This window comes from Lolium rigidum, chromosome 3 (genome assembly GCF_022539505.1).
Source record: "Lolium rigidum isolate FL_2022 chromosome 3, APGP_CSIRO_Lrig_0.1, whole genome shotgun sequence".
In the NCBI taxonomy this organism is placed as follows: Eukaryota; Viridiplantae; Streptophyta; class Magnoliopsida; order Poales; family Poaceae; genus Lolium; species Lolium rigidum.
The window spans coordinates 19,249,464-19,262,021 of NC_061510.1; the positions used below are offsets into that span (position 1 = coordinate 19,249,464).

General features: G+C 43.9%; 2 protein-coding genes across 2 annotated transcripts; both read right to left on the reverse strand.

Moving 5' to 3' along the window:
• Positions 1–6,359: 6,359 nt before the first annotated feature.
• LOC124694454 lies at positions 6,360–8,794 on the reverse strand. The gene is made up of 5 exons (XM_047227438.1): positions 8,429–8,794; positions 8,248–8,346; positions 7,977–8,021; positions 7,140–7,277; positions 6,360–7,027 (listed from the first exon to the last, which is right to left on the reverse strand). Exons 1-5 carry the CDS (start codon positions 8,792–8,794, stop codon positions 6,689–6,691), a joined length of 987 nt encoding a protein of 328 aa, XP_047083394.1. The 3' UTR covers positions 6,360–6,688.
• Positions 8,795–10,438: 1,644 nt separating this feature from the next.
• Positions 10,439–11,962, reverse strand: LOC124694937 (high-affinity nitrate transporter 2.1-like). Its single transcript, XM_047227857.1, has one exon. The coding sequence runs from the start codon at positions 11,960–11,962 to the stop codon at positions 10,439–10,441; it is 1,524 nt and encodes a 507-aa protein (XP_047083813.1).
• Between the last annotated feature and the right edge of the window lie 596 nt (positions 11,963–12,558).

Consider the following 12,558-nt stretch of genomic DNA (forward strand, 5'->3'; position numbering starts at 1 on the left):
TGTAATGTTACTCCTCTCTGTAGAAATGAAAATGCAAAAAAAAATAATAAAAAAAGTAGTTTAATGTAAAAAAAAGATTTGGGGGCCACATTTTTAATAGTATGGTTAATCTTATTTTCAATCATATATGCAAAACTTGTTTTTGGTGCTCAGCGCATCTGGTACAACACTCTCTCTGCGATGTATTTATTCACGCGTATGGAAAACTTGGAGACACGCCCACGGCAAAAGAGAAAACTAACGATGTATAATTGTTTTAGCGCGCCGAACTACCGCGCGTCTGTTGGAGATGCTCTTAGTACCGGTCCTCAACTCCTCATGAGTTTGGCTGGAGGAGGACGAGCTTGAGTAGTTCATGTGGTGAAGCATACCACGAATATTATCTACATGTAATGAAAGGAACGAAACAATACCCAACAAAAATGGGTTGCGCCGTCTAACCAAGGGGACACGAGAGGCGACCAAATCGCGGGATCACTTTCCTTTCCCAGTGACTCCCTCACTCGTCCTATTAATCTATTATTTTGTTTGCTCGTGATCTCACTCGAGATCACCTGTTTTGGGGGGAAGGTGTTCGATTTTATGAATTCATCACATATAATTTTCTATTACACTTAAAAAGTTAACCACATAAAACTAGTATTATATATCAAGTTATTATGAATACATGTCTAATGTTTATCCTACAGATACAAGTCCACCAAAATTGCATTTTTTCATTGTTTCACATTGCCTCTTATAATCAATTGAGGGCTAAAAGGTGGAATTCACTTTTAAATGGGGTAACATGTTCCACAAGACACAACTAAACTGTAAAACTTGGAATTTCTCTCAAGTTAATGTTAGTTATTTACCGTGACATCCCCTCTTATCAGACATTTCATTGAATCGAGTCAGCAAAAATAGAACATTTCATTGAATCGAGTTTGCAAAAATAGAAAGCCAAGTTCCTCAACATATTACTGTATGGCTTTTTTCGATAAAGATTACTGTATGGCTTAGACGAATCATAGTTTTATGGTCCATTTTATAACCATAGTATCCTGGAGGAGAGCTCTAAAGTGCGTGTGCTAACAAATTGTTAACAAGGAGGCTACTAGAGTGTATGGTTATCTATAGTGAGGAGCACTATATCATACGTAGGCTGAGGAGGAGACAAGGTAGGTACTATCTAAAGGAAGTGAACAAGTGCTCTTCTCTTTTGCGGCGTGGTTAAGGATGCCTAGATTACGAACGATGAGCGTGATCGATCATCCGCTGCAAAGTGGGACGCGAACACGAAATTCAGAACCACATGAACACACCATCGACCTAGACCATATGCATCACTATTCGTAGCTCGCGGAGACGATAACACGACAGTCGGCATAATCATTCGGTACAACTACATAATACTAGACGTGATTAACCGGAATTCCTATACACCGACCAGGTTGGCCGTTACCGCGCGCCGCACACCCCCCGCGCACGGTATGGGCCGGCCTGGTCGGCCCAGTTCGTAGTATACTTTGTTTTCTGTTTCTTTTTTCATTTTTTTTCTTTTTCCTTTTCTGTTTCCTTTTTTCTCTTTTGTTTCTCTTTATTTTTTCAGATTCGAAAATATTAAGATTTAAAAAAAATTGTTGAGATTTTGAAAAGTATTCATATTCAAAAAATTGTTCATATTTTCAAAAACTAGATTAAAAAATGTTCAAATCACAAAAAATGTTCAATCCCAAAAAATGTTCACAGTTAAAAAATGTTCATAGTTAAAAAATGTTCACAGTTAAAAAATGTTCCAATTTTTTAAAAAATCAATCTAAAAAATGTTCAAATTTCAAAAATGTTCAATCTTAAAAAATGTAAATTTTTTTAAAATGTTCAAACATAAAAATTGTTCAAATTTTGAAAGAAAAATTCGATTTTTTCTCAAAATATAAAATTGTTCAAAATTTTAAAATGTTCATATTTTGAAAATATCTGGAAAAATAGTTTCATAAATAATGTTAGATTTTGAAAAAGAAAAATATTAGTGCCAGAAAAGAAACAAAAAAAGGAAAAAAATTGTACCTGAGCTAATGGGCCGCGGCCCAGCCTACCCGACCTGGTCGCTAGGGTGTGCGGCACCCGGAACGAGCCAACCAGGTCGGCGTATAGCAACTCCCGTGATTAACAGCTCGGATTCCATGCTCAAGTACGTGAATGCCGTTTGTGGACTACTAGGAAAATTGCCCGTGCGTTGCAACGGAATTTATATTAAAAAAATATCCGTGCATATCGAATAGAATATTTATTGAGCATTTTTAATAGAAAATCCGACGTTAGAAATAAGAGTTTTATATGAATAATTGTCCTTGACCGTCAAGAATTAAGGTCGTTTCTATGAATAACATCTACAAAATAATGGTCCATGTAAGAAAGTAAAATCATTAAAAATAAAAGAGACGTAAAATCATTAAAAATCCACAAAGCCATTTTAATTGCGCTCGGAATGGGTTACCGTGTAATGTTTGAGTTTTAGTTGTGCTTATATATACTAAAAAATCAGCAGGATATAGAGAAAATACAACACGATTAAATAGGGCCCGGTCCAGAATCAAGTGCATCTGATAAACTCGGATTAATTAGGTAGCAAAGAATCACACACTAAGATACAACTTGCCGAGTTCTTTTGTCCAACACAAATGAAACCGTAAGCTAAAAAATCCATTAACTTGTAACTATATTAGACATTAGACAAAGTAAAGGTTGCCCTCAGTCCTATCTCGTTTCCTAGGATGGTATTGATATAAAAAAATCTGAATCAACGGGGCAAGAACGAAAAGAGCAACACATTAAGGTGCTTCCAAGAATTACCACAAAAAAATGCTAGGCACCACGTATCAAGAACAAGCAAACTTATTTTTAGGGAAATAGTAAAAACAATAAAGAAGGCAGTGGGCTAGCAAGCTACATAACTCGACTTGATCAACGAATTTAGAAGAGGAAAATTTTGGCATTTATGATTGTAATTCCGTACCTAGGGTGCAGCAAACGGACGGAGCTCCGGCAAGGTCGACAGAACGGCTAGACAGCGGCAATGTCTAGCTGAGTTTCCAACCCGGCATGTGGAGTTCGGGTTCGTGCGCGTCAATGCCGAGCCGCGGTTGCTGTTCAGGGACTTGAGTTTTTGGGGTTATCGTTAGAGGTAGTACTTTATGTAGCTGTCGAGTTGGGTTGAGCACAGGTTAAGCATCCATGGAAGTGTTGAGCAGAGAGTCCAAGGTGTGTCGAGCAGAGTCCAGGTCGGGCAGGGACGCCGGGTGAGCTGGCACACAGTTAAAAAATGTTCCAATTTTAAAAAAAATCAATCTAAAAAATGTTCAAATTTCAAAAATGTTCAATCTTTAAAAATGTACAAATTTTAAAATGTTCAAACATAAAAATTGTTAAAATTTTGAAAGAAAAATTCGATTTTTTCCAAAATATAAAATTGTTCAAAATTTAAAAATGTTCATATTTTGAAAATATCTGGAAAAATAGTTTCATAAATAATGTTAGATTTTGAAAAATAAAAATATTAGTACGAGAAAAGAAACAAAAAAAGGAAAAAAATTTGTACCTGAGCTAATGGGCCGCGGCCCAGCCTACCCGACCTGGTCGCTAGGGTGTGCGGCACCCGGAACGAGCCGACCAGGTCGGCTTATAGCAACTCCCGTGATTAACAGCTCGGATTCCATGCTCAAGTACGTGAATGCCGTTTGTGGACTATTTCTGTTCATCGTACCTTCAGTTTGGCCAGACGAGGACGAGACGGGAGTTGCTGGTCCATGTCCATCCCAACGCCTACTTGTTTCCAACCTTACCTACAAGTTTCGAATCTGCTGGTCGCCATAACGGCTGCATGCCTCTCTCCCGCCTGCTGATTTATTCGGCACTCAAGTACTAATATCTTTTTTTTTTGCGAAAAAGACGGGCTATCTATTGTAATAAACAATGGTAATACAAAGAACACAAAAAGTGATTAAAAAAATACTTCTTCCATCCACTATCTACATACATCTAATTTAGACACATCTAAGACATTTTTTTATGGACAGAGCTAGTACAAAGCATAGAGCAAGATTAAGTCCAAGCATCTCCAATTATAGAGAAGAATGTGCTATTTTGTGCACTCCACATCAATAATACTTGGTCATACAATGAGCCATCACTATATGATTATTACGAACATTTATGTGCCAACTAAGGCTTAATATTGCTTGCTTGGTCTCGTTGGTAGGACACGCAAAGGAGGAGGGTGGCGGCTAGTGGGAGCTAGGATCCATAGGGGAGGACCACCAGCCCTCCAGGTCCGCGACCATCTGCTCCTCGAACGAAGCATTAGCGGTGGCGGCGGTGAGGAGCTTCTCTGAGCTTCCAGGTCCGCGACCATCTCCTATATCTTCCTTCCTCCTTTCAGCCATCACGTGGGCCACATCGCGTAAAAAGCCGGTGGCCCGTTTGAAATTGCCTCCTTGGTCTATTATCCATCTTCAAAATTCATTTCGACAACAGTTAGGCTCCCAAATTCATTTATGCTCCAAAGACTCAAGATATAGGAGATCAACACTAAAATTTAGAGCACACATTCCTCAATAGATATTACATCAAATAAAACATAAACTAAACAAAGAAGGTCATGAAATGGTTTGCTAACAGGTAACACATAATAGGTGTAATCTTTCTCTTTCAATAGCTCCTATAACTTTTCTTTCTTTACACATAAGTCACCAAGTGTCTGATTCTCATATAGTTCCCATTCCTCCTCTTTGCCAGTAGTACCAAACAAAGAAGCAAAGCATGAATTACAAAAAGGCTTACATGGTGCTACCATTGCTCTTTCGTTTCACCTTGAAATACACTGGGTCATTCAGCAGCCTCACGGTCACATTGCTCCAGACGTCCGTGCTGGTCGGCAACATCGCCATCTCCTCGGTGATGGCCATGTCCTCCGGCACCACAGACCCAAACACTGTGTAGGTTCCCTCCACTCCTTGTGGTTTTCCATGCTGATCAGGAACTCTGGCCCTGACGCTATCCACTCCACGGATTCTCTTCTCGCCGCCGATCACTGTTCTCTTGGTATCTCCTTCAAGGCTATGCCATCGACTTCCAATGTCCCTTGAAGAGTAGCCCATATGGTGGACCAGATTCAGCCTTATTTTACAAAAAAAAAACATCATTAGGCCTACAATCCTTACCAAACATCACATCTAGAAACACAAAATATGCCTAGACTCCCTCTTATGCAAGATGACCATACATTTATTTTGCGGTCCCCTTATATGCGAATAAGAGTTCTGGATTCGTTCGAAGCAATCTAGGCTTGGGCGGACCTGTGGGGTTGTGCACATTGCTGCATCTGTTGTGGCGGTACCTGACACTGTGGTGACATTGGTAGCTAGCTAGATAGAGGGGTGAACCACCACCGTCCAAGAAAATAAATCAAATTGTTGACATAGATAGAACGGGTTCCAAAATCCTGGGTGAGCAATATTTAATGTAGGGTGTTGGTAAGAAAAAAAAATCACTCATCATTCTCTCCATTTCTCACAACCCCCTTGACCTTTGGCCTGGCTTCAACATCCTCACCAAACCCAAACAATATGAGTTTTCTCTCAATTTTCTTTTAATTTAATCATCTCTTATTACTAGTCTATGTTTTTGTTTACTCTTTTCCTTCCCAGCCGACGTGAGATATTCTTGGGAGAAGGTGTTTGATTTTTTGAAGTCATCATATATAGTTTTCTATTACACTTAAAAAATTAACCACATAAAACTATCATTAGATATCAAAATATTTTCAATACATATCTAATATCTATCCTACACATATACCTCCACCAAAATAGGCTCATTCATTGTTAACATCTCCTCTTACTCTTATAAGCAATTGAGGGCTAAAAGGTGGGATTCACTTTTAAATAGGGCAACACGTGTCACAAGGCATAACTAATGTATAAAGTGTGGAACTCACTCTCAAATTAGTGTCAGTCATTTACCGTGACATCGCCTCTTATGACAATTCGTTAAATCGATTCTGTGATGATACTACAATATAGAAAGCCAAGTTCCTTCACATATTATTACTGTATCGCTTAGACGAATCATAGTTTTATGGTCCATTTTATAACCATCGAATATCTTGCAGGGGAGCTGTAAAGTGCGTGTGCTAACAAATATCTTTAAAATGGATATTCTTGCGTCTATGGTTGTCTAAGTGCGAAGCAGTATATCATACAGTGAGGACACACTGGTAGGTACTGTCTAAAGACGTGAACAAGTGATGTTCTGTTTTGCGGCGTGTCAAATTGCCTCTTCGGCCCATTATTCATCTTCAAAATTCATTTCCACAACTGTTTGCAGGAAGACTTCGAAATTCATTTCCACAAAGGAGGTCAACATTAGAATTTAGAACACGCGTTCCTCGACAGATAATACATCAAATCAAGCATAAACTAAGAAAACAAGATCATGAAATGGCTTGCTGACAGGTAACAAATAACAGGTGAAATCTTTCTCTTTCCAGACCTCCTCTATTTTTTCCTCTCTTTACACATAATTCCTGCTTTAATCTTTTGAACTGTATTTTGCTACACAATGTGTCTGATTCTCAATCTAGTTCCCATGCCTCTTTGTTGCCGGTAGTACCAAACAAAGAAGAAAATCAGCAATGAATTCAAAAGGCCTACACGGCGCTAGCGTTGCTCTTTCGCTTCACCTTGAAATACACAGGGTCCTTCAACAACCTCACAGTCACATTGCTCCATACATCTGTGCTGGTCGGCAGCATCACCATCTCCTCAGCGATGGCCATGTCCTCCGGCACCACGGACCCAAACACCGTGTAGGTGTCCTTCCACTCCTCATGGTTTGCCAGGCTGATCAGGAACTCTGGCCCTGACCCCACCCACGCCACGGATCCTCTTCTCACCGCCGAGCACCCTTCTCTCGGTATCTCCTTGAAGGCTACGCCGTCCACTTCCAGTGTCCCTTGAAGCAGCCCATATGGTGGACCAGATGCAGCCTAACAAAAACAAAAAACTAAAACATCATCAAGCCTTACCAAACGGCAGTCCAGAAACAAAAAAATATGCCTTTGGACTCCCTCTTATGCAAGATAGCCATAGACAACATACATTTTTTATGCTGTCGCCTTGTGCATCCCACAGATGCCCACGGCCTTCGGCACGATAGAATCTGCACCCGGCACAGTTGTGCAAGCCCAGGAGCTCGATGAAGTAATCCACAGAACGGGGTGCACAATCAGGCAGCAACTGGATGCAATGGAATTGCATATATGTATTAGGGAAAGGGACAAAAATGTAGCCAGTATACGTAATAGCGGAAACCGAAATTACAGTATGTACATTTCCATTCATCTCAAATTTCCTTTTTGTTATGAAGACGTATCATGGATCATCCAGAGGAATCAAGTTTATTGATGACTAAATCCGAAAATAAATGGGCCAGAATTAGCTCAGTCCCAAATCAAAATGCATTATCATCTCCAACAAGTTGAATGAGCGGCCTAGGCTAATCACTTCAAATTGATATATTCTTGTAAAGATGTAATCGAAACAATAAATGAATACTTAGGCCCATCCAGGCGTGTTAAACCATGGATCTCACCATATTTATTCCAAAAAAAGGTCCACTTAGCAAAGCTGTCATCGATGCAAAACTGATAAGCAGAATCGCTATTCTATGAACTCTGATTAGCACTTTAGCAGGGGAGAAGCGATACACACAGCTTCATGGGCTTGAAAATACGCTCGTAGGTAATGAATAAATGTGAATGCCAGTGTAGCATCTATCAGTTATCATGAAAAAGAAGCTCAATGGCCAAACACTAAGCACCACTTTACCAGCTTCCTTATTTCTGGCTACTATTCTAGAAATGGTCCCTCAACACTTTAGCAGCAGGTAGCAGCTACAAAAATATTCCAGCCCTGCTGTAGAGACAAAACACTTACTTGAACGCGAAGCGTGCCAAGATTCGTCTCCAGCCCCACAATTCCCTACATTAAATTGCAGAACTCTGAATCAACAGCAATGGGATTCATACCAGGGAACATCAAAACAAGAAGAGTAGCTTAACACGTTTCCTTGAGAAAAGGAAATGTTTGATTTTTTCCTTCTCTTGCAGCAATATTCCTGCAGGTAGAAGCAATGACTAGATATCCTACTTCAAATATTTGTCTACACTCAAGACAGCGGCTTTACGCTCAGAAGCAATTAACAGACCTTCGATTTGCCGAAGACTAGACCAGAAGTCCACATGACGTCCTCCCCCCTTGCAATGACAGAAGGAGCCAACACGTCCGTCTGCTTCTTCAGCCAGCACTGCAATCAAACCAAGAGCGTGGATCACATTGACAGATGATCCGGATGAACGCAGTGAAGTCTGGGCGACGAACGGACTGACCTCTCCGAACCTGTTGCCGCATCTGCGCCTGTCCCCGCAGAAGACCCACGAGTTGCAGCGGCAATCCCCGCCGTCGCCGCGGCACGTGGCCCTGCAGGCGGCGCAGCAGGAAGAGGCGGAGGGAGTGCGGTGGTCGGAGCCCCAGTTGAGCGCATCGCCCCAGAGCTCGACGCCCTGGATGCCCGTGCAGCCCGCGGCGGTGGGCGGTGGTCCACGCGCGCGCGAGGCCGTGGGGAAGGAGAGGTAGGCGAGGGCGAGGAGGAGAGAGACGAGGAGGGCGAGGGCTATGGTGATGAGGCGGCCGCGCCGCCGGCCGTCGGATGGCCTGCTGCTGCGGAGGGGGAGGGGGAGACTGGGAGGAGGCATTGCCCTGGTCCGGGTCCGGGGGAGACAGAAAAGAGATGCCGCCTCCTCAGTGTCTCGCCGAGTTCAGACATGAATGGCCATACATATGTGAAATAAAAAAAAAAAAAATTCGACGAACCGAATACGCTTCAACAAATTTCGTGCCAAAAGTTGTGGAACTAGGTTAGAGCATCCCCGAAAGGTATTAAGGTAATAGTAAAAGAACCTATCTAGGGTTTCCGTCCCTCTCACCGGTGACATTGTTGGTTCACTCGGCCTCAGTGGCCTTGGGCATTGGAGCCGTGGTGGACCACGGTCCCTCGGCGGCGGAAGGTTTCCCGTTATTTTTTGGGTTATTTTTACTGTCTTCTTTAAGATGAGGCGACGGCTACATCTTTAAGTCAGAATAAGATTGTCCCTGTCCTGTCCTCGCTCCGATGGTGCGTCTAGAATCAGCGAAGGGCGTGTGGAGATCTGCATCGGTCTTCGTGATCGTTGGTGTGGTTTTGGTCTGGCTTTTCTGATCTACAGATATTATGTTTGGCGATGGTTGCTGCTTTGGTCCTTAAAATCTTAGTACCACGACTTGTCATTTTTTGTACTATAACAAACTCTATTACGACAAGCTTTGTCCGGTTTCGGGATGGAGGGGCAAGGACGACGGCGTGCCTTTGGCTCATGCTAGTGTCTGTAGTCGTCGGTAGGTGCTCGAAAGACCTATTTGTATTTTTTGTTACATTTTGGGTTCTTTCTACTATTATGGATGTTTATAATACATCGGTAGCCTTTTTCACAAAAAAATGTCCTATATGCAATTTTTTACATCATACTCTAAAGTTCATCTTGTGCTGCAAATTTGCAGCACCAACCATAGGCACATATTTAGGTCGCGGCAAAGCCCAACTGCCACACTCAAATGTCCCGTCCCCCTACCGCTGCGACCACCAGCGGAGAAATCCCAGCAATGGAGGGTCGGAGGTGTTTAGGCAGGACCTATATCAGCCTATCTACAGCTGTGTATATTCAGCTCATGCTAGTTCTCCATGTCCTTCTGTCTAAACCTTGCAAAATTCAGTTTGCCAGGACTTTGCAATTCACGCTGTACTTTGCAATTGAGCTGAATGGAAATTTGACGGCTCCGGCGCCTCTTGTCGTTTTTTTAAAAAAAACAGACTTATTTCTACGTGGCCAGTTTGATGTTCTCCCGTTTTGGTAGCCCATCATGGTGTGCATCTTGACCGGGTTTGGGGTGTGTTAAGAAGAGTAAGCCAGATGACTTTTTCATTCATATATTTTGCATTTGGCCACTCAGTTGGTTAATTTGTTCTTGGCTGAGACTAATTAATTGAACTGTTCTACCATACCATATTTTAATTTGCTTGGAGGATCAACCGGAGACATACATATATGGACTGGATACACATATCAAAAGTGAAATTTGTTCAGGTAATTTCGGAGCCACAGCGATACACAACCCTGGCTCGCAAGCATCCACAAATTCCATGCGTATAGAGAAATGCTAACCCGTATCGCCTACAGTAGAAAGGTAAACCCCCTTGCAACTTTTCTTTTATTGCGTGGTGTTCAACTCAAGGGCGTATGCATATACGCAGGGTATATATATACGGACGATCATACATGTCAGAAAAAAGGCTGAAGTACAACTTATACATGCTGGGGAGTGTTGTTTGGCGGCGTAGCAGACGTGGCGAGGATGACATTGCGCCTGCCACGCTCCGAGCGGGAGTTCTCGGCAAACTTTTGCCCGGCAAGATGGAGACCATTCTTCTTCTCCTCATCGGTCCACTCGGACCCATAGTACTCTTCCTCGGTGGCGTCGGAATTGGCCGGGAAGAACATGGAGCCCCACTGTGGAAAGTGCACAAGCGCGATAGGCAGCGTGCAGCACATGATCATGATGCCCATGTACTCGAGCCCCTTGCCAGTGGTGTACTGTGATGAAGTGAAGAAAAGAATCTGCGTGAGACCTGCACCAACATTACCACCGGCGCCAGTCATGCCAGAGATGATGCCGAGGGACCTTCGGGAGACGAAGGGGGCAACACCGAAGATGGCACCACACGCGGCTTGCGCACAGATGGAGAAGAGGACCATGGCAGTAACAGAGGCAGGAAGGGCGGTGGCACGTCCGAGCCAGAGGCAGAAGGCACCGCCGGCAGTTTGGAGGATCCAGACGTTCCAAAGGCGAGCACGCATGCCAAAGTAACGGGCACCGAGGTCGGAGAGGTATCCACCCGTGGGACGTGCAACAATGTTGGCCATGCCAAAGCAGGCGGCGATGGTGCCAGCGGTTCGGAGGTCAAGGTGGAAGTGATCAAAGTAGTACTCGGCGATGACGTTGTCGGTGGTGAGCTCGACACCCATGCAGTAGCCATAGAGGAGGACGAAGACCCATGTCCGGTAGTTGGTGACAGCGCCCCATAAGACCTTGGAGAACTTGTCCTTGTTCACATCACCCTTCTTTTGAAGACTCCCAAGGTTGCCGTCGGGGAGGTCTTGTCCCAGAGTGAGCACGAGCAGACCCATCACTATGTGCATCATGCCAGGAACAAAGTATGCGATGCGCCATGCGACAAAAGGTGTGGCTCCACACTTCTCGATGGCGTGGAAGACGAGTGGCATGATGAGTTGTGTTGCACCGCCACCCATGTTGCCCCACCCGGCCGCGAGCCCATTGACTGTGCCGATAATCTTGCTATTGAACATGGTGCTCATCCAATATTGGCACGACACGAAAGTCGCGAGGGAGAAACCGATGAGAAACCGCACCGTGATGTACCCAGCGGGACTGTCGATGAGTGACATGCAGAAGACGGTGGGCGCGGCGAGCATGACAAGGAAGGCACAACCGTAGCGAGGGCCGAGGAGGTCACAAACGGCGCCCATGACAAGTCGGGAGAAGATGGACCCAGACACAGAGGCCACCCCGGCATTGCCGATATCAGCCTTGGCGAGGTTGAGGTTGTCGCGGATGATGGGCACAAGTGGCGCAGCAGCGAAGGTGGAGACGAAGCATGTGAAGAAGGAGATCCACGAGAGGTGGAAAGTGCGCATGTGCGGGTTGGCGAAGGAGAAAAGCCGGAATGACTTGGCCTTGTTCTCCGAGTCCACTGGCAGCGTGAACTTGCTTGCCGCCGTCTCCCCCCGAACCCGAGCCTCCACCTCCATAGCTCCCTCTCAAAGAACAGCTAATTAAGCTTCCTCTTCTTTGCTGCCTCTCAAGCTTGACTTGCAATGTAATGGCGGTAGTGGCTTATGCTGTGGACCTTGCATCGATCAACGCTGTATTTATAGAAACCTGCAGCAGAGTTGACATTGGGATGCTAACCACTCAATCGATTCTTCGGTGCTAGCTAAGCTGGAATTAAGATTCTGCCCTTTGAGCATCGTAGAACAACAATAAGCAATTTAACAATTGCATTTGATGGAAATCATGACACAATGAGTGAGTTAATTACTACAGTTTGTAGCGCTGGCGTTGAATCTGGAAGGGAGACATGATAAAATGAATAGCTAAATTAAGGGATTGGGGAGCCTCGGCGCCGCATCTCCTACGTCCGTGGCTTTTTGAACTCCTCTACTTATCCCATGGGATCCACCAAGGATCAACCTTGAGACTCGAGGCGTGGAAAGTTCTGTACGTTGACTTGTATCTATGCCGGCTGTCGTTTAAGGGGTAAGATAACAGCCAGGTGCACCTTTATAGTTTAATTTGACATAGTAGCCGACATATCTTGATCAATCGGCTTTCAGTTTAATCGAGG

Excerpts from the sequence above, each read along its gene's own strand:
- LOC124694454 (XM_047227438.1), bottom strand. The coding sequence starts at position 8,794 with ATGCCTCCTCCCAGTCTCCCCCTCCCCCTCCGCAGCAGCAGGCCATCC. Across the intron at positions 7,278-7,976 it reads TTGGCACGCTTCGCGTTCAA|TTGCTGCCTGATTGTGCACC; the intron begins GTAAGTGTTTTG and ends CATTGCATCCAG. Across the intron at positions 7,028-7,139 it reads AAGGCGACAGCATAAAAAAT|GCTGCATCTGGTCCACCATA; the intron begins GTATGTTGTCTA and ends TGTTTTTGTTAG.
- LOC124694937 (XM_047227857.1), bottom strand. The coding sequence starts at position 11,962 with ATGGAGGTGGAGGCTCGGGTTCGGGGGGAGACGGCGGCAAGCAAGTTC.